The 25,961-nt window shown below is 47.6% G+C and overlaps 2 protein-coding genes and 1 long non-coding RNA gene across 14 annotated transcripts; all 3 read left to right on the top strand.

Annotated features, from left to right (window-relative positions):
• The first annotated feature begins 592 nt into the window (after nt 1-592).
• LOC125536675 (probable mixed-linked glucan synthase 8) lies at nt 593-5,291 on the top strand. Its single transcript, XM_048699923.1, has 3 exons — nt 593-1,087; nt 2,564-3,308; nt 3,383-5,291. The coding sequence occupies exons 1-3, from the start codon at nt 852-854 to the stop codon at nt 5,036-5,038; spliced, it is 2,637 nt and encodes an 878-aa protein (XP_048555880.1). The 5' UTR covers nt 593-851; the 3' UTR covers nt 5,039-5,291.
• Nucleotides 5,292-5,604: 313 nt separating this feature from the next.
• On the top strand, nt 5,605-13,380 carry LOC125536674. Of its 12 annotated transcripts, none has more exons than XR_007295173.1 (11): nt 5,605-6,160; nt 6,366-6,467; nt 6,560-6,734; nt 8,611-8,810; nt 8,926-9,125; nt 10,078-10,106; nt 10,229-10,383; nt 10,890-11,058; nt 11,586-11,881; nt 12,287-12,462; nt 13,023-13,380. XR_007295173.1 is itself a non-coding variant. In XM_048699921.1 (3 exons), the coding sequence occupies exons 1-3, from the start codon at nt 5,919-5,921 to the stop codon at nt 6,636-6,638; spliced, it is 369 nt and encodes a 122-aa protein (XP_048555878.1). In that variant the 5' UTR covers nt 5,605-5,918; the 3' UTR covers nt 6,639-7,042. The 12 variants fall into 12 exon arrangements, 1 of the variants encoding a protein (XP_048555878.1); XR_007295169.1 differs by having other exon boundaries at nt 6,279-6,467; XR_007295168.1 differs by having other exon boundaries at nt 5,605-6,413.
• Nucleotides 13,381-14,265: 885 nt separating this feature from the next.
• LOC125536673 lies at nt 14,266-25,654 on the top strand. Its single transcript, XR_007295166.1, has 3 exons — nt 14,266-14,531; nt 20,721-20,809; nt 25,600-25,654. It is a non-coding gene; the product is annotated as an uncharacterized LOC125536673 (long non-coding RNA).
• The last annotated feature ends 307 nt before the right edge of the window (nt 25,655-25,961 follow it).

Raw genomic sequence — 25,961 nt, 5'->3', positions numbered from 1 at the left:
TCGCAACCTTCACCGTGGTCATCCATGGAGACTCGTCGGCACGGCTTGGTACGGCGCCCCTGGCTCTTCGTCTCCGGCACCAGTGGATACCAGATGCACCCCCCCCCCCCCCCCCCCGACCCCGTGCATGTCGTCTCCAACGCCACAAGTCGCCGGCCGTGGGGTGGACCACAACCTCACCGGCGAAATTGGGCTGCGGCGGGGTAGGGGTAGACGGGGGTGGACGGCAGCGGGGAAGATGCATGTGTCGCTGGGAAAAAGTAAATGGACAGGAGAAGGATAAGTCGGGCTAGCTCATCTCTTGTGGGACCCCCACGAAGCAGGTGTGCGCGTGAGCGGGCGACCGGCCGAAGGGTTCGGCCGGCGCGCGTCTCCAAACGTTTCCCTTCCTATTTCGGGTTAAAACAGAAGTGCAAACAAGACGTCAATACCCCCACACCTTGCTGTCCAAAAGCAAGCGTCTTGGTCAGATGCGTACACGGCGTTTGTCCCGTAGCTCACGTTTTCCTCAATCGAGGTTGTTTCCTAGCAGGGAATGGCGTCGATTAGCCACGCGTACGGCTCCCGCTGCATTGGTCCAGTGGCCCGGCCAGCCAGTACCCCTCATGAGTTTCACGCGACTCTCGTCTCCCCCTAGGCTCCCCTCCCAGCTCCCAGGGCATGGCGAAGCTTAGGCACTGCGTACCCTGTGTCGGTGGCCGCTGGCTGGCATGGGCTTAGTTTCACCTCGTACAATGTCTCTATATAGCGGTCGCACCTCGCATAGCCGTCGTGCGCCAACACACACACACTGTGCTTCCTCGAGCTTTCACGCATAGAAGCTTCCTCGAGTAGATAGGCAGTGCCAGCCAATGGTTTCGCCGGCGACAGGCGGTGGTCGTGGCGGCAATGCGGGCCTCGCCGAACCGCTGCTTGCGACCAACGACGACAGCGACGGGGCCAAGCATGTGTTCGGGGCCAAGGCGAAGCACTGGGTGCCCGCCGACGAGAAGGAGATGGCGGCGTCGCGGGAGTGCGGCGGCGAGGACGGCCGGCCGCTCTTGTACCGCACGTTCAAAGTAAGGGGCTTCCTTGTGAACACCTACAGGTAATGTTACGCTCTACAGTCTGTTTCCTTTTTGCATCGGTATATGAGTTGTTATGAAAGCAAAAAAATATCTTGGGTGGGTTGAGAAGAAAAGTCCCCATCTTATTGTTCATTTTTTTCGGCAAATAAAATTTTGTCCATCAGGTCCATTTTTCGAATAATTTTTTGTACGTAATTCCATTTCATTGCATTGCGTTTCCAGCAAAAAAAATTCATTGCATAATTAAACAATGGTACCATTAGCATCATGCATAGCATAATTAAACAGTCTATTATCACCCCACCCCACCCCTAGTCGAGGGGCCAGCCCCATGGTCGTTCGCGATGGGACAACTCCACGACATCTCATCGTCCTCCTTGGCGAGCTCATCGAACATCTCCTCACGCTCCGCCTCGAGGCAGGCAATCTCGCGACGATCGCGTTCGATCATGCTCATGTCCTCCATGGACTAGAAGAACATGTGGTTCTCGACGAGGATCTGTGGGTACTCCTTGAGGAGCGCGGCCACGAAGGGGACATATGCGCGCTCGTCCGTGGGCTCTGCCTTGGCTGCACGATGCTCCTTCTCCTTGGCTCAGGAGGTGACCCAAATAGAAGGCATGATGATGGTTGTCGAGGGGGCATCGGCGGTAAGTTGTGCTTCACCCAACTCCCAAAGAAGCGGAACGCAGCGGCGCCATAGGCGTGCGCTACCTCCTCCGCCGTGGCGAATGTGCCAAGCCACACTTTCGCATATGCGTCCGGGTTACGAATCTCCGCCACCCATTTGTCCCATGGTCGAAGCTCATGTCGTGGTACTTCGGTGGCGTGACTGCCACGAACTCGAGGTCAATGGCCAAGACGGCTCGATGAGGTGGCGGTGCTCGGCAACGGGGAGCTTGTAGTGGCGTATTGGAATGCTCAGGGGCGGGGGTGTGGTAGCTCAGGGAGGTAGATGGTCTACTGGCTTGTATGTAATTTTTACTTTTGATTTTCTGTGTATTACCTTGACAGTTGATGAATATATTAAAGTTTTTTTTAAAAAAAAATAATGATAGTCAGTTGCTACAAAAGTGTAAACTGATGCAGACAGTCAATATATTTTAATAACTTGCTGCTCCGAATGCTAGATACATCCGTTTGAGTAATAAGTAATATGGATTGGAGGGAGTAGTTATATTTTTTTTAAAAAAATATACTCCCTCCGTTCTTAAATATTTGTCTTTTTAAAGATTTCAAATGGACTACTATATACGGATGTATATAGATGTATATAGACATATTTTAGAGTGTATATTCACTCATTTTGCTTCGTATGTAGTCACTTGTTGAAATCTGTATAAAAATAAATTTTTAGGACCGGAACAGAGAGAGTAGCATGCATGTGCACATTTATTTATTTTTTAAGTAGAAAATTTTAGCAGATCCTAATATCCGTTTTGTATTTATACTCCTACGTGACAAGTTCTTGAACTTTTTTTGTTTTGAGCTTTCAGGTTCTTGAACTTGGCTAGACTTACGGCGGTCATCGTGTTTTTCGCATGGCGTGTGCAGCACCCAGATTCCGACGCAATGTGGCTGTGGTGGATCTCGGTCGTCGGAGATTTCTGGTTCGGCCTGAGCTGGTGGCTAAACCAGGTCCCGAAGCTCAACCCCACCATATGCATCCCCACGATCCCCCTCCTGAGACAGCAGTTCGACCTGCCCGACGGCGGCTCCAACCTCCCCGTCCTGGACGTGTTCATCAGCACCGTCGACCCCGTGGAGGAGCCCATGCTCCACACCATGAACTCCATCCTCTCCATCCTCGCCACCGACTACCCGGTCGACAAGTACGCCACGTACCTCTCGGACGACGGCGGATCGCTGCTCCACTACGACGGGCTGGTCGAGACCGCCAAGTTCGCCGCGCTGTGGGTTCCGTTCTGCCGGAAGCATCACGTCGAACCAAGGGCGCCGGAGAGCTACTTCGGGATGAAGGTCCGCCCGTACAAGGGGAATCTGCCCGAGGAGTTCCTCGATGACCATAGGCGTTTGCGGAGGGAGTATGAGGAGTTCAAGACGCGCCTGGACGCACTGTTCACTGTCATCCCGCAACGGTCAGAGGCGCACGGCCGTGAAGATGCCAAAGGCGGAGGAGGAGCGAAGGCGACTTGGATGGCGGACGGGACACAGTGGCCTGGCACATGGACTGAGCCGGCTGAGGGTCACCGGAAAGGCGATCACGCTGGAATTATCCAGGTACAATACAAATTTGAATGGGGGAACAAACCAAATGTGATGATTTTCTTGCAGCTGACATGATTGTTCAACAGGTTATGTTGTCCCAGCCAAGCGGCGAGCCTCAGCTCGGCGCGCCGGCAAGCTCCGACGACAATCCTCTGGATTTCAGCGCCGTCGACGTGCGGCTGCCGATGCTGGTGTACGTGTCCCGGGAGAAGCGCCCGGGCTATGACCACCAGAAGAAGGCGGGTGCGCTGAACGTGCAGCTGCGCGTCTCCGCCCTGCTCTCCAACGCGCCCTTCATCATCAACTTCGACTGCGACCACTACATCAACAACTCCCAGGCCTTCCGCGCCGCCATGTGCTTCATGATGGACCGGCGCGACGGCGACAACGTCGCCTTCGTCCAGTTCCCGCAGCGCTTCGACGACGTCGACCCCACGGACCGCTACGCCAACCACAACCGCATGTTCTTCGACGCCACCATGCTTGGCATGAACGGCATCCAGGGGCCCTCCTACGTCGGCACCGGCAGCATGTTCCGCCGCGTCGCGCTCTACGGCGCCGACCCGCCTCGCTGGCGCCCGGACGACGTCAAGGTGCTAGAGAACCCCAACAAATTCGGCAAGTCGATGACGTTCATCAACTCCATACCGGTGGCCGCGAACCAGGAACGGTCCGTCATGTCGCCGGTGTCGCTTGACGAGCCGGCAACGACGGAGCTCGCCGACGTCATGACGTGCGCGTACGAGGACGGGACGGAGTGGGGCGATGGCGTCGGGTGGGTGTACGACATGGCGACCGAGGACGCGGTGACCGGCTTCCGGCTGCATCGGACGGGGTGGCGGTCCATGTACTGCGACATGGAGCCCCCCGGGTTCTGCGGCACGGCCCCGATCAACATGACGGAGCGCATGTACCAGATCCTGCGCTGGTCGGGGGGCTCATTGGAGGTGTTCTTCTCCCGCTTCTGCCCGCTCCTCGCCGGCCGTCGGCTCCACCCCATGCAGCGCGTCGCCTACACCAACATGACCTTCTACCCGCTCTCGGCGCTCTTCGTCGTCTGCTACCACCTCTTGCCGCTGATGTGGGTCTTCAACGGCCGGTTCTACATCCAGAAGCCCTACCCGACGTACGTGATGTACGTGCTCGTCATCATCGTCTCGAACGAGGTGATCGGCACGGTGGAGATCGTGTGGGCGGGGCTCACGTTGCTCGACTGGTTCCGCAACGAGCAGTTCTACATGATCTGCGCGACGGGCGTGTACCCGACGGCGGTGCTGCACGTCGTGCTCAGGTCCCTCGGTCTTAAAGGCATGTCCTTCAAGATGACGGCGAAGCAGCTGGCCACCGGCGCGAGGGAGAGGTTCGCCGAGCTGTACAACGTGCAGTGGGCGCCGCTGCTGATACCCACACTGGTGGTGATCGCCGTGAATGTGGTTGCCATCGGGGCGGCGGTGGGGAAGGCGATCACCTGGGGCTGGTCGGCCGGGCAGGTCGTCGAGGCGGCCAGCGGGCTCATGTTCAACGTGTGGATCCTGCTCATGTTCTACCCGTTCGCGCTCGGGGTTATTGGGCGCTGGGGCAAGAGGCCCTATGTCCTCTTCGCCATGTTTGTGGCCGCGTTCGCTGCCATTGCGGCGGTGTATGTCGCCGTCCAGGCGGCGCTCGCTGGCAACCTGCTGTACTTCCAGCTGGGACATTGGTCGATCGGCGGTGCCGTTTCTCTGCCAAGCCGGCGGGTTTAGCTGGTGTCGTTCTATTGAAGCAGGTCGTTCAGAATTCGGTCGATCGATCACTACCTGCTGGGTGATGGGGCTAGCTACCTGAGCTAGTTTACCGTTGATTTTTTGTTCAACAATTCATTAGTGTTGTAAGAGCTCTAGCTGAATGAGCTTCTTGTGTAATCGCAGTTATCTCAAGTTATGTTTTTGTTTTTGGTAAAAGGGGAAAGAATAATAATAGAAATTTCCTCATGTCATGTGAGTTATATAATTTTAATTTTTGAAAAAATGAACATTTTTCATTGATGTAGGAACATAAGTTTAGATGTGTTTTCACACACAATAGTTACATGTCAGTCGACTACATTTCGAATTCGGGTCAGTCGATTTTGGTTAAAGGGACAAACAGCCGGAGGGGAGGAAGAAACTCGCTGATAGGCTACCCCATATCGTAGTTGTTTTACTAATCTTACTTCTAATGGAGCAGTTGGTAGTCTCCGCTGGTCAATTTTCGTCCTACCTCCACTGATTTTTTTTCGTCCTAAAAAAATCTGCGAAGGAAAAACCCTCCGCTCGATCCACCCCTCGTGCGACCGCTCTCTTTCCCTCTCCTCCCGATGCGGCGCTGCCCCCATCTCTTGCTCCTCCGCCGCCGCCGCCCCTGCTTCCCCGATTCACACATCTCACCCTCCCTCCTGCACTAGCATCCGCCGCCGCCAGTGCGTTGGCTGCCTCCCTCCCCCATCGCCGGCCACCTCTCGCCCCCATAACCGGTCGCCGCCAGCCTTCCTTGCCGCCGGCGCCGCCGATTCCTCATCTTTTCTTCGTAGCCACAATCTTCCCTCGCGTCCGGGCTCCTCCTCCTCCGCCGCCGCCCGAACAATCGATCCCCACCTAGCCGGGGATGGAGGCGCGCGAGGACGTCAGCAGCAGGAACGGCGGCGTGGAGGCCTTCCTGGCGTCGTGCGCGGTGTCTGGCGACGACGCTTACGGCGCAGCCAGGGCCGTGCTCGAGCGCCTCCAGGCCCCCGCCACGCGCGCCGGGGCAAGGCGCCATCCGTCGCCGCCTCGCCGACGACCCCGCCGCCGGGCAGGAGGAATGCTTCCACGCCTTCAACCTCCGCATCCACGACGTCGTCCTACAAGGTCGGCCCCCCATCCTCCCCACTGCCCGACGATGCCTCCCCTTCCTCCTGTGTCGCCTCCCTCGACCGTGTAGGCACGTCGACATAACCTGGACGCCGTCACTGCATTGATCATGTAGATCAGGGCGCCTGCAACGTGACACAGCCGTTTTCTTCGGCCGAGCACTGAAAAGGGGCTGACGGCTGCATCGCCATGCCATTTGTAGCTCAAGATTTGTAAGCCGCACAAGGTCATCTCTGCCGCTTCACTTCTGGTTCGCCTCTCTGCTCCTCCCAACGCATCTATCTCGTGATTTCAATAACTGAAGGTGCTGGTGGCCATCCTTGCCCTCTTCTCCTTCCCGTCCCTGACCTGCCATCCTCGTCCTCACTCACCCTGATTGGTGTTCTTGTGTTGCAGGGTTGAAGGTCAAGGTCGGCGACCTGTATGTCCACAAGTTGTCCCATGGCTGTTCACTGTGGGATGTGATGAGAGGTGAGGCCTCTTTGCCTGTTGAACAGGTGCAGGGCCTCCCGCTTATTCCTACTTTCTTGCAGTCAAAGGACGGGGTTCGGTGAAACCAGAGCAAACTAAGGTCTATGGTTATCTCCCGAAAAAAGGGTGTATGGTTATTTTAATTCCCTGTTCTTTCTTTTAGAAAAGTCACTGTTATTCGTAGCCATATGGTACATGCATGTGTGTCAAGTTTCATTTGTAATAAATTACATTAGCTGAATTTAAACAGATTAAGTTTCCTAATGCAGGGCAAAAGCATAGTGTATTCAGTTTGATATTGTTCCCGTATTTATTTGTTCTGGGCATAGCTAAACTCTCAAATTGTAAAATCAATTTGTCCAGTTTACATATTTTCAATCAGAAGTCATCTTGTTTTGTTCATAAATTGTGTCATTTTGTAGTTTAACTTTCCTCATCATGTAATTATATGTTTCTACCTATTGGAGGGCATAGCACATAACCCGTGGGTCAATGGGATGAGGTTTTCAAATGTTATTTTACCCCTCGTGTCTATTATAGGCTAGATACATTTCTGCCATCTTATTAAGTACTCAGATTTCTATTTAATGAACTCAGATTTAAAGACAATAGTCCTTTCCCAATAATAAAAGATGTATTTTATGAGGTAGTACAGTCGTAGACTTTTCTTATGTTCTGATTTGTCATTCCACCTCACTGAAAGAGCTTGTAAATTTGTAATTGGTTCAACAAATAGCATACACTTTCTTTCGGTTTGAATAGTCTGAACTTTGTAGCTCAGCGGCTACTTTGCGGGTGTATTTAAATCTTTTGGCCACACTAGGAAAGGGTAGACTATTTTAGGTGATAAGTCGGTTGGTTAATGTTGTAGTCCCTTTTTTATTGGAATGTTTTATGTTTCTGTACATTAGTTTTGGTAGAAAATCCACATCTACTGTGGCATCTCTTCCGTTTTTGGTGTTCTCCTGAAAGAGCGAAGGGGCAAAGGGTTTCTTCAGTATTGCACAAGACTTTGATCTATCTGGTTGGTTCTGCTTCAGCTGGGGATATTGGCTTATTGCCGATGTTTCCCTCTGCTCTATGGAGGCAGCGGCATATGTAGGATCCTGAATTGGGGTGTAAAGAGTAAAAGAAAAAACTCCACTAGACACGCACATTTTTCTTTTGAGGGGTACCCAGCCATGTGCGTATGCTCGAGCTATAGAGAAAAAAATTGTTGCTCACTCTGGAACCCATTGATCAATCGGGGGAATTGCAGTTCTGGTCTGATGGCCTTTTACGTGCTAGGCCAGCTGCTTAGTTAATGGCTTGAGGGGGAAATATAAAGGGTGTTAAATGATAGGAGGTGGGCAGGGCTGCTTTGTTACAAGGCACTAAATTTTCAGATTATTATAGCTAGCAAACTACACATATATGTATAAACCTTGGTCTGCAATTGGTAGTAGTACTTGTTTGTTACTGAACTTTGAAATTGGTTTGCGTAAATTTGGAATATGTCTTGACATATTTTACTCGGCCGCGGTTCAGCTGTTAGGTTTGCTTCAAAATTTTACTTTCTGTGAGCATCACTTTCTTAGGGCATCTGATTCCTAACAGCCCTCTAATGGAATTCATTATGCATATGCATTTCTCAATAGGGAACAAAGGAAAAACATCTATTATTACTAGGTAAAAAAACGCGGATGACAAAGTGAACCAAAAGCAGGCTCGAGGTTTCTTGTCCTAAGCACCTGACCTGAGATAGCTTCTAAAAATCCATAATCAGAAAGGGTCAAGGAAAATTCATATGAGATCAGAATACAGTAGGGCATTGATCAAGCGATTTATTTAGAGGAGTATTTTATTACATGCGTGTGTAGTACGGGTTGTTGTTTCACAATAGTTTCCATGGCCTCTAAGCATCATTATTCATGTGTGAACTTTCAATATTTGTGATTTTGGTTCTGGTTGCATAAGAATTTATCGAATGCTTTTAGGATCCCAGCAAAGAAGGAAGCTAATAATGATGGACATACCTAGCATTTTCGGCCCCGGAGATAGGTCCATCACTCTCTACGAGGGCATAAATCATCATCCAGATCCAGATTCCATTTTCAGGAATAAGACCGTCGCACAGCTGGGATGTGGCAATGGTTGGATATCCATTGCGCTTGCAGAAAAATGGTGCCCTTCCAAGGTTGGTATCTCTTGTCCCGTCCGCTATCTCAGGTCAGGTGTCATTATTCATTTGTGAACTTTCAATATTTGTGATTTTGGTTCTGGTTGCATAAGAATTTATCGAATGCTTTTAGGATCCCAGCAAAGAAGGAAGCTAATAATGATGGACATACCTAGCATTTTCGGCCCCGGAGATAGGTCCATCACTCTCTACGAGGGCATAAATCATCATCCAGATCCAGATTCCATTTTCAGGAATAAGATTGTCGCACAGCTGGGATGTGGCAATGGTTGGATATCCATTGCGCTTGCAGAAAAATGGTGCCCTTCCAAGGTTGGTGTCTCTTGTCCCGTCCCCTGTGGACATTTATCTTATGATCCTCGTTACGTAAGTGGGAACTGCAGCAGTTTCACATTTGTTTATAAAAGTGGGAGCTCCATAGTTAGATATTTACCCAGGTTTGACGATATGATACTTCACAGACTTCTGATAATCTGCCGACAGCCTAAGTTAGTCGGAGCATCTGAGAAAACAATATATGTCCCCCTCCCCTGGTTTTTTCTCGTCCTGCCTCCCACCTCCCAATTCCCCCGCAGTAACGATCCCACCTCCCAGTTTCGTCGGTTTTTTTCGTCGATTTTTTATTCGTCCCCCTCCCACTGGTTTTATTCATTTTCATGCTTGATGTAAAGTTTAGTGTTTCTTTCCTTCTGTTTCATGGTAATGATGCGTTGGATATGCTTTAGTGAATGGAGGAATCTGAGAACACATAGTGATTTAACCTTACCTGTTAAATGCTTACATGCATGTTCATTCTGTTCAACTAAAGATAACCACGATTATAGGGATATTATCTTTCTACAAGCATGTTTGTGCGTAGGTATAAACATGATTCTCACCACCCTTCCTAATTCGTAATGCAAATACTTGACTAATGTTGGATCTTGCATATGCAATGAATACTAATGAAGGCCATGTGCCTTTCTTATTTCATGCACTCTTTGCCCAGTTACCTACTTAGAGTTTCAGTTCGCTGCACAATTATCGTGCCACTGAAATATGTAATGTGAAACCCGCTCCCATCTGTTCTCATTTTATAAGAGTGCAACTTTTTATATAACAGGACCCTTCCAGGTGTTAGATTTATAGTTAATTACTACTTAGTTTACTATTCAGGATGTTCACACATTTTTCTTGGGTACAATTAATAATTTTCATTCTTTATGTAGGTTTGGAGATGACACGTACTAAAAATCTAATTATTTTCTCTTGTCGTTTTTTGTAGTTAATTCAAGGAGGACCCTACATCTAAAGGTAACAGAGCAGTTTATATCATAATTCCATTGCTGGATTTCTAGAAGAATGAAAAAGGGAGAAATGGTTGTTTCATTTGGTGTGCGAATCTGGTTTAAAGTGTGCCTGCTTATATCTGGCAGATCTTGGTTGCAAAAGTATATCAGGAAGATCTTGGTTGCAAAAGTGATCAGATATACTCCTCTGTACCAAAATATAAGACGTTTTTCTCAGTTCAATTGAACTGCAAAAATATCTTATACTTTCGTACGGAGGGAGTAATAGTCAACACAACCAGGTTGGTTCTGTAATTAAATGCCTAGCTAAGATCTTGTAATTTTGAATCAAATAGTTTGACTACACAAAGAATTATATTTACTTTGTGTAAGATCTTGTAATTCTGAACTATTCTAAATCAAATATTTTGTCTACTATTCTATATAGGTCTTAAGTAGCAAAGCTAGGCATTGTACATAATTTTGTTTTGCTTTGGATTTCAATTAACTTGGAATTGGGGGAGAAGTTAACAATAAGGTTCATGTCTACAAGGTTGGAACGTTGAGATATTAGGAACTGTGCATTAGTACTCCCCGTGAAAAACCGACCGGCAGGGAATGAGAATAGCCCACGAACTCCAGATTTTTTGATGGGTTTGTATTTGAATTTCTGTGTATTGATAGAAGTTTAAAGAAATATGGATAACAGTAAGCACATCATCCATACACACATGCACTCACACATGGTCAGTACCACCACTATCCTAATCATTTAACTACTGATTGGTTTTAATAACATTTTTCCCAGGCGGGGGCACATGCCATTTTTTCTCCTTCACCATGGACCCTGAATTTGCTGAACTCTGGGCGTGTCGATGGGCTGCTCAGCTTACATGTGAACTGGACGTGGCAAAGCTTATCCTGGAGACGAACTCAAAGCTATGAAAATTCATGTATACTGATTATCGAGCATTATGGTATGTTTTCCACGAGACTCAATTTGTTATGTCCAGAGGCATGGCTTTCAGAATAAATGCAGACTGTATGTTTACTCATTATCGTGATCTTTGTATATCTGTAACTACACCATACAGCTTGAGCCACTTGATGACCAACCTGCAATTAGATGTTACAAATATAAATGCAATATGTTAATTCTAAGGTGGCATCCAATTCCTAATAATTCATACCTGAAATAAAATTGTGATTTATTCGCTATCTTACTATCATATCCGCATCGAGCACAACCGAACTCCTCTTATATCCAGTGAGGCCAACTATCCAGAATCTTGTCACCATCTTAAATCCATTGATGTTTTTCTGTTAAAGGCTTTGTTCTATGTACATACTGAAATTAGCAAAGCCAAACTTTTAATCTGAAAATATCACTTTATAGTACTTTGGTCTGTAAATGTGTTGCGTTGCTGTATTTTAAAGATGCGGTTTGTATTGGAAAAGATTACATTAAAGATGGTGTCGATCCTGATGACGGGCTGCCTTGCAGGGCAAGGGACGGGGGTACAAGGCATGGTCTGCGGCGCCGCACCTTGTTGTTCCCTGCCGGTGGCGGGCGAGCTGCAGTGGCGCTTCTCTGTTGCGTGGCGAGGGACGGGGGCGGAAGGTGTGCATCTGCAGTGCCACTCCTGGGGCATGCCTCTCCGGCGACATTGCCGGCGTACACAACATACCTTCCTACACGGGGATTTCATCTCTGAACTAAATATTACGTCCGAAGACTGAAACATCCAGAAGATTTATTGAGACTATTCATTGATGGTCTTTCTCTACTACACGAGGAAGGTAATTTATGTGGTTCTTTTTCCATTTCAATGTACCGTTGTGTTATTTCGGTTGAAGAAATAAAGTTTCTACATATTTTCATGGCTTATGAAAAGTAGCTGAGATCCGTTGTTTTATTCCTACTTATTGAGGAAATTTCTGTGAAGCTAAAGTTGAAGTTGTTCATCTTTTTTTCTACAATTTAGTACTCTTGACATAGTTCTAAAATTTATCATTTCAAAAGATCAGTGTAGTAGTGCAGGCTAACAAAACCGTATTTTCTACAGGCCTGAGGTAGACAAACATAACAACTGATGAAAGAAGAACATATTTGTACCTTGTTGCCCGCTGACTATATGCATGGTTGAATTGTAGTATGTGTGATACATGAGAATAATGTAATATGAAGTGAAACATGGTGGATAGGGCTTCGTGAATGAGCTGGCGGAGAAGATGTCAGTGGTGGAAGCGGAGATGTTATAGAAGATGTTGCGGGCGGTACCGGAGGAAATGGCCAAATGGGGTTCCTCGGAGCCGACAAGAAGGATGCTGCAGCGGCACATATTGGTTTCCATTTCCATCCAGAGAAGAACTTATGAACGGTATGTGCGCGATCCATTCATTCTTTCGTTTGACCCTTCCTTGTTCCCCTCAACTCAGATTCTTTTTCTTTTGCACTTACATGGTTTTTATGGATCAATAAATTTAGTGACATTAATGGCAATGAGAATATCATATATCCATAAACTTCACATTGTTGTTTTTCAGCAGAATATGATGTTTGTCTCTTTTTCATATGGACTGCAATATGGTCGATGGTAGCTTGCTGAATAGGTTAAGCGAGACCCAAGACATAATTTCATTCCCAGAGTTTGACTTGCTGAATAGGTTAAAAGCCTACTACAAAATATATTAGACACGGAGTTTGTAAGGGTTACATGTATGCAATTTACATGGGTCTATCTAATGTTAGAGTTTCATGCCTCTAATTATTTGTATTTATGTATTCTAGCTATGGATACCAGTAGCATTAGTTCTTTTAAAGTACTGCATTTATAAACTTTACTATTTAGATAATGTATATGAAAATATCAAGTAATTATAAATGCCATTTATGATCACAAACGATCTTACCGGATGATTGTTTTCATGGCCTTCAAAGAAGAGATATCCTAGAAGTTGAGTGCAGTTGGAGGGGCCTCAGTCCTTTTGAGCCAAGAAAAGTAGATGGGGCATGTCCAAGCTATGAATAGTAGATGGGAAAGTGTTGAAATATTTTGTGTTTCCATGGTTTGTAAATGGTAGGAGGTATATGTAGTAACATGTACGGTTTCAAGTGCCAAATTTCATGTGTAAAAGTTTGCTAGGGAATTTTGATTGTAGAATCTTGGAATAAGGGAACAAAATCCTACATGTGTCATATATTTAATTAATGGATAATAACAACAGACATGCTTTCATGAGATGATTAATCTTAAGCATAGAAGGGCATCCATGTGCCACCTATCATTTGTAATGCATAATAAAGAGTTCTATGTTTTTGTGTTTTGTGCATTAGATCTGATCCTATATGTTACCGAATTACATTGTAAGTAAAGTGGATCTCAATATTTTTGTATGTTATCAGCTATCTTTTCTATACATGTGAAATTCGATATGCAATTAGTAACAACTAACCTGCAATGAGTAGGAAGGCATAGTAATGTAATGAATAACCCAATATCGAATACTGATAATAATATTAACAAAACGTTTTTGATTTTTTAAGGCCCGTGGCAACGCACGGGCACTCTACTAGTCACAAATAGGCAACCAATGAAGCAATAGTACAAATTTCGAGCACAATGCATCATGATCTATTGGGAATTACATGTTCCCTATTTAACATATCAACCAGTCAAAGTGGCCATCTTGCATTGACCTTGAAAGTGTGATTTTTGGCCAAGCCACCGAACGACGCAAGCAGGTTGAACCCAAACTTGAGCATATAGTTAATCGAACACGAAACAGTTCATTGAGCCCGAGCATTGTTGACAGCCCTACCGATTGGAGGCAAACAGATACATTTTCCTTTTTTTCATAAAATCAAATGCTTGTATTAATGTTTATTCCGTGCATTTTCATACATTATTCAACATTTTTTTCACCATTCAAATAATTTATTCTTTTAATTCACATTATTGAGCTAGGCACATAGACAAAGTTATTCTTTTTCTTCCGTTTGGAACGCACGATCTCTTTTGCCAGTTACCTCAAATAGTGCTAGCAGGGCTGACTTGGGCCACGTATCGGGCTGTGCCGAGCCGAGCCTGGATCGTGCCGGGTCGGCCCGCGAATAAAAGGGCTACGCCGAACCGACTTGATTTTTCCGTGACAGATCCATGCCCACGGGCCGGCATTAAAGGACGGCCCAGGTTTGTTTCAACTGCACGGCCTCCACGAGCCACGGCGACGGCGACGGTCTCCGGCTCTCCGCCGTCCTCTCCCGTCGCGCCTCCGATGCTACCCTGCCAATTTGTCCCAGCAGTTTTACCCACATCAGATCAGATGATCGAATTCAGAGGGGTGGCGGCATTCGCGCCGCCCAGGGCAGCATTAGCGCACCTTGGATTGCGGGGCTTGCCAGTTCGTCGCCTCCTCCGCCGTCTTCCTCTCGCGGCTCCAGCCCCAGGTTCGCCATCCTCCGTCAGTCCCATACTCCCGTTCTATGTCGCGTAGACGTTGCCTTTGCCTACCCTGTATTGACTGGTGACCTCCTCGTGTTCGATTTGGTGTGGGGCAATGGGATTGGGAACGTGTGTACGGATGTGGGCATGTCCATCCCAAATTGCAGTGCAATCTGCTTGCATCTGATGAATTGCAACTTTGCAGGTGCCAAGGTGAGTTGATCTAGCGGATCTAGGAACTGAATGAGGGGTTGCAAATTAGCTGTTTTCTTTTTTACCATATGAATTAGGGGTGACTGCACCAAGCAAAATTAAAATAGATGCCTCACAAAGTCATTAACTGTATATTGCAATTTAGTAATTTTGTTTTATTTTTAGGTGGTCGTTAGTGCACAGAGTGCATTAGTTCTCTGATGTTTGAGGCTCGAGTGCCACCCTAATTCTACTTGTGCAGTTGTCCTTACAACAATTGTAGTTATGTCACTGTTTCTAGGAATATAACTGTAGCCCTCCAAACGCCTGGTCTAACGGCTCGGTCACTGGCTGGTCAAAAGTAGCCGACCCAGATGGGCATCTCAAACCGGCCTTAAACATCTGGGCTGACCGACACCCCTCATACAACAACAACAACAAAAACAACAAAGCCTTTAGTCCCAAACAAGTTGGGGTAGGCTAGAGGTGAAACCCATAAGATCTCGCGACCAACTTATGGTTCTAGCACATGGATAGCAAGCTTCCACGCACCCCTGTCCATAGCTAGTTCTTTGATGATACTCCAATTCTTCATATCTTTTCTTACGGACTCCTCCCATGTCAAATTCGGTCTATCTCGACCTCTCTTGACATTATCCGCACACTTTAGCCGTCCGCTATGCACTGGAGCTTCTGAAGGCCTGCGCTGAATATGAAGAAACCATCTCAGACGATGTTGGACAAGCTTCTCTTCAATTGGTGCTACCCCAACTCTATCTCGTATATCATCATTCCGGATTCGATCCTTCCTCGTGTGGCCACACATTCATCTCAACATGCGCATCTCCGCCACACCTAACTGTTGAACATGTCGCCTTTTAGTCGGCCAACACTTAGCGCCATACAACATTGCGGGTCGAACCGTTGTCCTGTAGAACTTGCCTTTTAGCTTTTGTGGCACTCTCTTGTCACAGAGAATGCCAGAAGCTTGGCGCCACTTCATCTATCCGGCTTTGATGCGATGGTTCACATCTTCATCAATACCCTCATCCTTCTGCAGCACTGACCCCAAATATCGAAAGGTGTCCTTCTGAGGCACCACCTGCCCATCAAGGCTAACCTCCTCCTCCTCCTCGCGCCTAGTAGTACTGAAACCGCACCTCATGTACTCAGTTTTAGATCAAAGTTTTAAACAGTGTGCTAGCTCGACACTATAGCATTTGGAGGGGCATCATGCTAAACGGCATCTTGTGCAATTTAGCGGCTTTGTGCGCTATTGAGGCTGCCGCTATTTGCCATAGTCTGTTATTTAAAACTTTTCGTTATATATGAGACGTTGATGGGCTAGGGATCGAAACCAGTTGCAACTACCCCTTTTCTGTTGGTCTGTTTTGACCTGAGAGACCAAATCCAACAATTTGAGCTCTGGAGATAAGGCACTTAGTACAGGATTGTCTCAATTGACCACCCAAACCAATAGATTTTTGGGTTGAATACACACCAAAGTATTCTATTAAGTGGTTCTGAACCAAATACCAGGATAACTTACCTGGATAGAAGAAATCCTGATCGAATTCTGCCATTTGATGTAACAGTTGTATGATCAGAAAGGGGCTGGAGTCCGGAGATTGTATTAGTCACAGCAGATTTAATTGTGGAAGTGGAAATAAGTAATATATGAGCAGAAACTGATGAACGTATCTTGCGAAAGGGCCATCCTTTGGCACAGAACTGCTATTTAATATCTTTCACTATTTGACTAAAAATGGAACGGAATGAGATTTGATTGTTTAGTGAGATTATAGGCAGTAAAGCGAATATCAATCCTGACCTTTCTGGTATCTGTACCTGGCTCAGTGGAAGCTCTAAAAAAGTAGTCTCTTGTTCTTTATTAACTGAAAGCAATAGAGGGTTAGCCAGTTTACTTTCTTGGGCTCCAAACGAGCCAGTTGCTGTCCTAATAGAGGTTCATGTCAATCCAGCCAAGCCAGTGCCATGTGGTATTCTGCAAGTTTATACTCAAGGGCGTTACCTCCTGGAGAGGGTTAGTTCAAAAAATATCCCCGGGAGAGGCAACACGGCCATTGATTTCTTCCGTCCATATTACCAGTTTTATCATTTGAATTGACTTGTCTTCCCACTTCCCAGACAACAGTTGTATCTGTTGCTAACTTCCTCAGTTGACTGGACTTTCCTTTATGAAATTATGGCTGTGCTTCTGCCAAATAGCACAAGCAAAATTATGCCATGACCGCCTTTTTCCAAGACACGCGTTTGTGAAAAGGCAGACACTTGCCATGAAAAAAATGTTGTTTGTTTTTGTCTAAATAGTAAAGTAGTTTCCATTCCGCAAGATAGCATGCAACAGAAATCTCGTTTTTATTTTGGCTATTCAATTCTGCTGTGAGCCTACAGTGTTTATTGATACATAGGACGACATAAATAATCTGAGTTTACTAGTTTCTACATATATATACAACTCCAGTTACTCATGGCACTTTTCAAACATATAAAGGCCTTGCCCTCATAAATTGCAGGGTTCCCTGATTACGAACTTTGGAAATGTGAATTGCCTGAAGTAGCACTGTGTGTCTGAGAAGTTGTTGTGCTGTTTTGCGTCAGGGAAGTCTGGCTTGAAGACAGATCTGAGAAGAAGTTTATGACATCAGGGCTTTCACCAAGAGCTCTCAGTGACCTGGGAACGGGAGGCATATTCACATCCAGAAACCCCTCTAGGATTTGGACGATCTGACCCGTCGTGGGTCTAGTGCTTTCATCATCTTGGATGCACCAACAAGCAACCTTACAAGCTCTTGTGAGCTCGTCAGGATTTGCATCTCCTTTCAGCCTAGGGTCCAACAAGGTCTGCACATCCCCTTCATGGAGCTTGCTTGCAGCCAAGGTTGGGAAGAAAGTGGACCTGCCCTCCTCTCCATGGTCAGAATTCCTCCTGCCTGATATGATTTCAAGGAGCATCATGCCATAGCTGAATACATCTGCCTTCGCGGTTATGGGCACGCCACTGATCCATTCAGGTGCAAGGTAACCCCTTGTTCCTCTCATCGTCGTTAAAACACGGCTGAAGTCCCGGCCTAAGAGCTTTGCTAGGCCAAAGTCGGATACTTTTGGTACAAAGGAATCATCCAAGAGAATGTTATCTGGCTTGACATCACAGTGTATGATGCAATCCCTACATTTTTCATGCAGGTAGTTTAGGCCCCTTGCTGTTCCAAGTGCAATTTGGTACCTAATGGCCCAGCTCAATGCAGTTGTCTCACCAGGGAAGAGTTGCACTTCCAGGGAGCCCTTTTGCATGTACTCATACACAAGCAGCCTCCTTGACCCTTCAGAACAGAACCCAAGAAGGCGGACCAAATTAACATGCTGGGTTGTCCCAATTGTGCTTACCTCAGCACGGAATTGCTTCTCCCCTTGATGAAAACCATCGAGCCTCTTCACAGCAATGGGCGTTGAATCTGGGAGCTTCCCCTTGAACACCGAACCGAAGGCACCTCCCCCCAGCTTCTCTGAGAAGTTTCTGGTGACATGCTGCAGATCACTGTACCTGAAAGCAATCAATGTGCCCCCACCAGTCTTTGATATCCGAAGAGTCCTTTCTCGCCGAAATTTCTGATATAGGAAGAAAAACACAATCGCAAGGATTATCAGAATTGCAGCAACCCCGCCAGCAACTGCACCAATGATCACAGCCTTGCTCTTTTTTGGGTCTTGCAGCTCGGATGCTGCAAGTCTGAGGAAGAGTGTGCCAACTCCATTTCCACTGTACTGTTCTTGGAGGTTCACCAGGTCCCCAGACCAAATAAAACAGCCAGTTGTATTGTAAGTGTAAGCATCGCATGAACAGCTTTTCAGACAAACCTGCTCACATTCTTTCAAGCTGGCGCCCACTGCACCCCGAGCATTGTCAGGTAGCCTCACGCTTGCCATGGGAAAGAACTTATCAGGCTTGGTCTGTCCGGAGCTCGAGTTGATCTGGCACTGCAATGGTACGTTCCTCCTGCCCCCGCCACTGTAATCCTGAAGATCCCAATCACTCTGGACCTTCTGGCTGAACCCCTTGACGCAGTTGCAGTATGGCAGCGCAGCCTCACTGCAGCTGCCATATGCCCCACAGAGTGCATACACCTCACACTGTGTTCGCGGCTGTGACCAGAACAAGATCCACTGCTGTGAGAATTCCACCCATGTCAGCTGCTTGATCTGTCCGGTCACGTCCATGATGAACCGCGAGATGACTGCATCATCCTTCATCGAGTAGTAGAAATAGCTTTCTGTGGCATTGTCGACGAATTGGAAGTCGTATCTGAAATTAGCCGTCATCTCTGGCACGAGGCTGAAGATATTGCCATTCCAGGGGCCACTGGTCCAGTAGTTTATGGATTCATTCCACTGGATGAAGTACTGTTTTGTGCCATTGGGATCTAGCTCCAGAGAGAACAACCCAGGAGATGGGTCTGCGTTGTTCTTCCAAGGAATAAGCCTCTGGCTCAGACCCGTGGTCTTGTTCAGCCCGAGCTTGCCCCCCGGAAGCCAGGTGTTTGTGGGATGGTCTATGCTTCGCCAGTAAACTATCGATGAATTGGAGACATCGATAAGATCGAGGCTACCGCTGTCCCTGATGATGGCCATGGTGGAGTTGGAGGCTATACTTACATCAGTTGACCATAGCTGCCGGTTCTTGGCTTGATCAAGGAGGACAAGGTTGCCGTCGCTGGCGATTTCCAAGGAGGCGGTGGCCGGGTCAGACACCGTCATGTTGGTGTTCCACACTGTGGTCAGCAGTCGTATGTTGTTGTACCATATGGCTATGTAGTAATTGCTGGAGGTGGAAGAGGTGGTGTTACTCTGCGATGGGGAGTAGAAGCCCACGGCGAACTTGTTGCCCTGGGATACGATCTTCTGTGACCCGGACAAGGGTGTGGCGGAGTTGATGGTGTCGCCGGCTGTGCAGAGCAGGATTTGACCGAATAGGAGGAGGAGGAGGAAGAAGGGATCCATGGATCATGGATGGGAGCTTGGAAGAATAGCAGGGGCTTGAGCGAGGATGGGAGCCTGAACTTTGGAGTCACTCGTGGCTGTGGTTGGAGTTGGACACAGAGGTTTCTCAGCCTGGTGAGCTACAGGGTTGATTAAATAAGCAGCCCTCTTTGACCTGGTACAGCAGCAGCAAAGGCTGATTGAGAGCCACACGCCCAACGCCCTGCTGATGCTGCTGAATAGTATAGATGAATTAACAGAATAGTAGGAGTACTAAAATCTGGTGTTGAAATTTATGACAAATGGTTAATGGTGTTTTCTTTTCCTTGCTTGATTTATGTTGTGTCACCTCACTTCAGTTGCAGTTGCAATCCGATGTAGCATAGCTATGATGTTAGTGATGTCATGTCACTTTCGCTTCTTTAATTATTGTTATGTTATTCCACTGGATGAAGTACTGTTTTGTGCCATAGGGCTTATTGTGTCATAGAGTACTATTTTCTCTTCATTGATTAATATTAGTGAACAGAAAATGCCAATATCTGACTCTTGCCGTGATGCTGACTGTCGACGACTAAAAAAAGGGAGAAAAATGGTGTGAAGCCAGGAAAGTGGTTTTCCGGCTTTGACTTGGAATATTTAAACGATGGCCGATCTTTGGCCGCAAATATTTTAAGACTGACTTGTCATCTTGCGAATACTCAAAGTTTACTTCCAGAATTCAACCTCTAATGGACTTCTCCTCTGGTTCCAGATGGCCAGGCAGATGTTTGCAGCTTTGCTGCTGTTCTTCTATCTCTGTCTCTCTTCTAGAACGGGTATCTACCTGGTCGGGGTGAATGCCAGAATTTTGAATTGTCTCTGGTCTGTTCGATTTACAGTGCAGTCAGTTCAAGGTTGCGATTTTTCAAAGTCATGTTAATAATCATCGTGATCGCGGTCTCCACTGAAGGCGTAAATGGCGTCCACTGATACGTCTCTGATCACCTTTTCCTTCTTTCCAGCTTGTAGGGTTTATACACGCACCTCGGTAACTGGAGCGCAGAGACGGATATGCGCAGACCCAGTCCGCATATGTGTCGAGACTCGAGAGGTACTCCCTCCTTTCCGGTTTATAGGGTTTATCTCAAGATTTTAGTTTTTCCATTTTATAAGGCTTAATTTGGTTGTTCCCCATTACATGTTCAAACTTCAAGGTGCATTAAATCATTGCATGCAAGTATTAAGAGAAAACTGACCAATGCATGCACTTTATGAATGCATGCATTGCAATTAATGCATTCGTAAACATAATTTTTTAAGAAAAACAAGAGCATTAATTAGGTGCTTTTGTAAACTATAAAAAATATTCCACCACTCATCATCTATCTTGGTTAGTGAGATTTTTAAATTAAGCTTTATAAACCGAAAAGAAGGGAGTATTTTTTGGTTACGTGGCGCCCGAACTCGGGGCAAAATGACCTGTCGGGGAAAGGAACGTGATGGCCGTGTTTGACTGGTAATAACAAGGCTAGATATAGCCTCTCTTTTTTGCCTGATTCCTGGGTAAATCATGTTTTAGGTAGTGTCCTGTTCTGCTCGGCCATTCAAGAGCTTTTATGATACGGGCCCAGCATTAAGTAGCGACTAAAGGTGGCAGACGGATAGAAACGAAATGGAGGAGACATCAGCACGCGAGGGAGAGGAGAGGAGCCAGGGCATTCGTGATATTTTCCGACTTCTGAGTTGAGACTACAGCCGTATATAGGGGTGACAAGAGGAATACGTTACGAGTATTTTTTTTTAGAGTATGCCAAAGGCGTACCTTAATTTTATAGAAGAAGAGAGCAAACGTCAATTTACAAGAATTACATGAATGGAAGCTAGCTTCCAAAGAGAACGCACACCCTAGCACACCCACTAGCTAGCCTATGTCTACACTCTCACAAAACATGCCATAACCTCCTCCATCCAATCCCGCCAACCTCCATTCTTTAAGCTCTGCAATGATGGCGAGGGCCAGGTCTGACGCCGTCTTTTGTTGATTGATCCGGTGAAATACTCTGGCGTTGCGTTGCTTTCATAGAGCCCAGGTGGTCGCAATAGTCACTGTGTCGAAGCCGCGCTTGAAACCTTTCCTGAAGTTAGTTCTCGTAGTCAACCACCAATCTAGTAAGGTGTCCTCCGGCACCGGGATATTACCCTGCAAGCTCAGCGTCTCGAATATGTAGTGCCACGCCTCCCTGGCATAGCCACACTGAATGAGAATGTGCTCCGCATTGTCCTCCTCTTGAAGGCACGTGACAGAGCATCCTGAAGGTCGTGCCTTGCTCTTCTGTCATATGTCCAGATCCGGTGTTGCACTGCCAATCACGCAAAAAATTTGCACTTCAAAAGTGCCCAACTTTTCCAAATGCAAGTGGCGTATGGAGCCCTCTCGGCACCTTGGCAGAGCCGAAAATAGGTGGACTTGGCGGTATAAGATCCGGACGGGTCTGCCGGCCATGAGAAAGAATCGTCTCTGGTGGGATCACGATTGATCGTGATGATCGCAAGGTTGAGATGCAAAAGCTGCATGTGGCCTCCAAAGTTTACCTCGCTGCTGATGTCAAGCAACCATCGCCCATCCTCTAACCCTTCCTCGACCGTGCGGCGATTGATCGTTCGCGTGTCCACTAAAGCATGAATGCAAGGCGCAATATCCTAGTAGTGACGGAGCACACTGAGCACGAGCCGCTAAAGCCATGGGCTCATTGGCCACCCGCAGTCCCGCTTCAGCGTAGACCACTAAGTCCACAATCAAAACAAAACAAACTAAGGGCATCTCCGATGCTGTCCCTAAATGGACACACTATCTGTCTGTGGATTGTTCCGGATCAGTCTGTGAACACTATGCATGTACATGTCACAATTGAGGAGAGAGAGGAGGGATGATGTTGAATATGATGGCTTTTGGTTGGAATAGACGGATGGCCGGACCACCCCCCCTCCTCCCAGTCTGCTTCTAGTTCGCCGGAATTTAGAAGTTCGGACCAGCTTGCGGACGTTTCGAGGGATAGCATTGGATGGCAAAAGGTGTCTGGACTCCCGCAAAGGACATATAGGGGTTGTCGTGGATATAATCCTGACAATACTAGGGGGTATGAATGTAGAGGCAATCGTATCTAGCGAACAGTGTGGTTGGGAGTACGCTCAAGGAATTATACAGGTTCAGGCCCTCTGCGGTGGAGGTAATACTCTACTCATGTGGTGCTCTTAGCTCTTGGCGTAAGGTACAAAGTGTGGATCTTCAACCCTCAAGATGTGGCTTTCCTCCTAGCTTATATAGAGTGCGCCAGGTAGGGGTACATAATGGACTGATATTAATGCTATTCAGGTCTGGCGACTGTTTCATGGTATTTACTACTGGTAACTGTCATGTTTACTAGATTATACCATTGTTGGGTAACTGTCACGTGGTCGAGAGGTATCCTAGGTAGGCTGCCGACTGCTCCTTTCGTCTTTGGCCGAGTGCTGGTATTCGACTGTTGGGACTTGGTGCGGACTCAGTTTGTTCATGCCTAGGAAGGGCGAAGAAGTGAGCAATTGGGGAGAAGACTCAGTGATACCCATTTTTTGATCTCTTCTGGAGAGGACAACTTGTGGCCCGACTATGGGCCCGCTTGTGGGCGTATCATCAAATTCCAAGTGGCTGTCCGAGGAATCTAGGCTTGATCGGGTCAAGTGTCACCAGTAAATATCCTACAAGAAGAATGCCCGTCGAAAGCCTTTTTTGCAAAACCAAGTCTGTGCAGCCAGATATTCGGTTCCCTCGGAAGGGAAGCCGACTTGTGCCTCAGAGGATATCACGGGCGCCCCTTGCTCTTACACAGAACGGATCTGAAACGAGTGTTGATTCATTCGGTTTCCTTCGGGTGGTGGGCACTCGGATAGTCATCGTGCCTTGGGCACAGGTCGTTCGACCTGGGATGGATCCTGTTGGTCGAGTTGGTTTGCATTTCTCAGCCGATTGGAAGGTAGATCGTTAGCCGGCTGGTAGGTCAATGGTCAGCAGTCATCATTGTGGGTCTTCACGAATTATCACATCGGGATCTTTTGCATGTCTGACAAACCTTCGTCTGACCACTCGCGTGGGAAGACTCTTTGGGTTCCATTCTTCGACTGACAGAATGCCTGAGTGACGCCTCGCGGTGTAGTGGGTTTTAAATGTTGACCATCTGGATTTCCACGCCGAATTGACGCATCGGCCTCCTTTTTATACGCGTGTCGCGTGGTTTTTTCGCAGTGGTTCATCACCGACTTGGGTATAAATACCCAACCGTATGTGGGAGGGTTTTTTCCCGTCCCCCACATCTTCCGCAACCACCAGGGCAGTTTCTCCTTCTTCCTCCTCTTGAACCCTTGGATCGCCATGTCTTCCTCCACCCAAAAGCTCGAGAAGGCCAAGGCCGCAGGCAGTGCATCTTTCTCTGCGGGCGGAGAGCTCTTCGCGACCGACGCAGCTACTGCCGAGGACAAGGAGCGCAAGGATTGGCTTCCCTCAATCGTGACGGAGGGTGTTCTCTGAGTGAACACATGAGACCATCGGCTGCCGGAGACCGGCTTGTGAGTGCCAGACACGCGCGAGCAGGAGCCGTCCCCCCTGTGGGAACGAGCGGGTGATCCTCACGTCCTATCTGGACCGGGGATTGGGCCTCCCGATCCACCCCTTCCTCCGGGAGGTGTTGGATTTCTTCCACGTGCAGCTCCACCATTCTGTCGAACACCATCGCCCACCTCTCTAGCTTCGGGACGTTGTGCGAGGCCTTTCTTGACATTTCGCCAGAGTGGGCCCTGTTCAAGCACTTCTTCTACATCAAGCCGTAGACGGTGTCGAAGGACATCTACCAGACATGCGGGGCACTCGGCATCCAAGCCAAGCGGATGTCGAGCTACTTCGAGATGAGGTGGCCCGACTCGCTGAACGGGTGGACCTCCACATGGTTCTACTACGAGGAGCCATCAACTCCAGTCGGCGATGTGGCCCTCCCATCGTACTCCTCTAACCCGGTCGTGTGGAACCCCTCTCAGGGCATGAAGTTCACCCGAGCAGAGGTCGTGCAAGCCATGATGTTGGAGAAATGGGTGGCCACTCTGTTGGCTGTCGGGCTCTCCAACTAGGACATTGTGATCGCGTGGATGAGTCGGTGGATCCATCCCCTCTAGGCATGCGGCCGAGGGATGTGAGACTACGCGGGAAGCAGAGACCGAGTTTTGGCAAGTCCACCAGCAGGGCCCGCCTTTCGCCCAACCGACCCCATTTGTTGGGCCGACTGTGTGGGCTGCTCCCCCAGCCTCACGGGCTGCTAACATTGTTGCACCTGGGGGAGTTGGCGACTAGAGTGATGAGACCCCCCCGACCCATGACGTGGACGTTGTCCCGTCCGTGGAGGAGAGAGAACCCTAGGGCAGCTCCGGCTGCCCCTGTTGAAGATGTTGTTGAAGCCTGATACGTCTCCAACATATCTATATTTTTTTATTGTTCCATGCTGTTATATTATCATTCTTGAATGTTTTATAATCATTTTATACTCCCTCCGTTCCATAATGTAGTGCCTATAGATTTTTTAAAAAGTCAAACCTCACAAACTTTGACCAAGTTTGTGGAGAAAAATATTTACATCTAGAGTGCGAAACATATATCACTAGATTCATCATAAGATGTAGTTTCACATTATATATTTTTGGTATTGTAAATATAAATATTTTTCTCTACAAACTTGGTCAAAGTTTGTAAAGTTAGACTTCTCAAAAAATCTGTAGGCACTACATTATGGAACAGAGGGAGTATCATTTTTTGGTACTAATCTATTGACATAGTGCTAAGTGCCAGTTGCTGTTTTCTGTATGTTTTTTACACCGCAGAAAATCAATATCAAACAGAGTCCAAACGCAGCGAAATTTTTTGTAGATTTTTTTGGACCAGAAGACATCTAATGGGCCGGAGAAGCGCCTGGGGGGGAGGGGGTGCTCCGAGGGGAGCACAACCCACCAGGGCGCGCTTGGAGTGCCCACCTCGGGTGCCTCCCGAACCGACTCTTTGCTCTATAAATACCCAATATTCCAGAAACTCTATGGGAGTCGACGAAAATCAATTCTAGCCGTCGCAGAGTCCAGAACCACCTAATCCAATCTAGACATCATCACAGAGGGTTTCATCATGCCCATTGATGCTTCTCCGATGATGCGTGAGTAGTTCTTTGTAGACCTACGGGTTCGTAGTTAGT

The sequence above is a fragment of the Triticum urartu genome, chromosome 2, assembly GCF_003073215.2.
Source record: "Triticum urartu cultivar G1812 chromosome 2, Tu2.1, whole genome shotgun sequence".
NCBI lineage: Eukaryota > Viridiplantae > Streptophyta > Magnoliopsida > Poales > Poaceae > Triticum > Triticum urartu.
The sequence above is the reverse complement of the archived record's forward strand: the minus strand, read 5'-3'. Positions and strand labels throughout refer to the sequence as shown.

Excerpts from the sequence above, each read along its gene's own strand:
- LOC125536674 (XM_048699921.1), top strand. The coding sequence starts at position 5,919 with ATGGAGGCGCGCGAGGACGTCAGCAGCAGGAACGGCGGCGTGGAGGCC. Across the intron at positions 6,161-6,365 it reads CCACGACGTCGTCCTACAAG|CTCAAGATTTGTAAGCCGCA; the intron begins GTCGGCCCCCCA and ends TGCCATTTGTAG. Across the intron at positions 6,414-6,559 it reads TCTCTGCCGCTTCACTTCTG|GGTTGAAGGTCAAGGTCGGC; the intron begins GTTCGCCTCTCT and ends CTTGTGTTGCAG.
- LOC125536675 (XM_048699923.1), top strand. The coding sequence starts at position 852 with ATGGTTTCGCCGGCGACAGGCGGTGGTCGTGGCGGCAATGCGGGCCTC. Across the intron at positions 1,088-2,563 it reads TTCCTTGTGAACACCTACAG|GTTCTTGAACTTGGCTAGAC; the intron begins GTAATGTTACGC and ends TTGAGCTTTCAG. Across the intron at positions 3,309-3,382 it reads ATCACGCTGGAATTATCCAG|GTTATGTTGTCCCAGCCAAG; the intron begins GTACAATACAAA and ends ATTGTTCAACAG.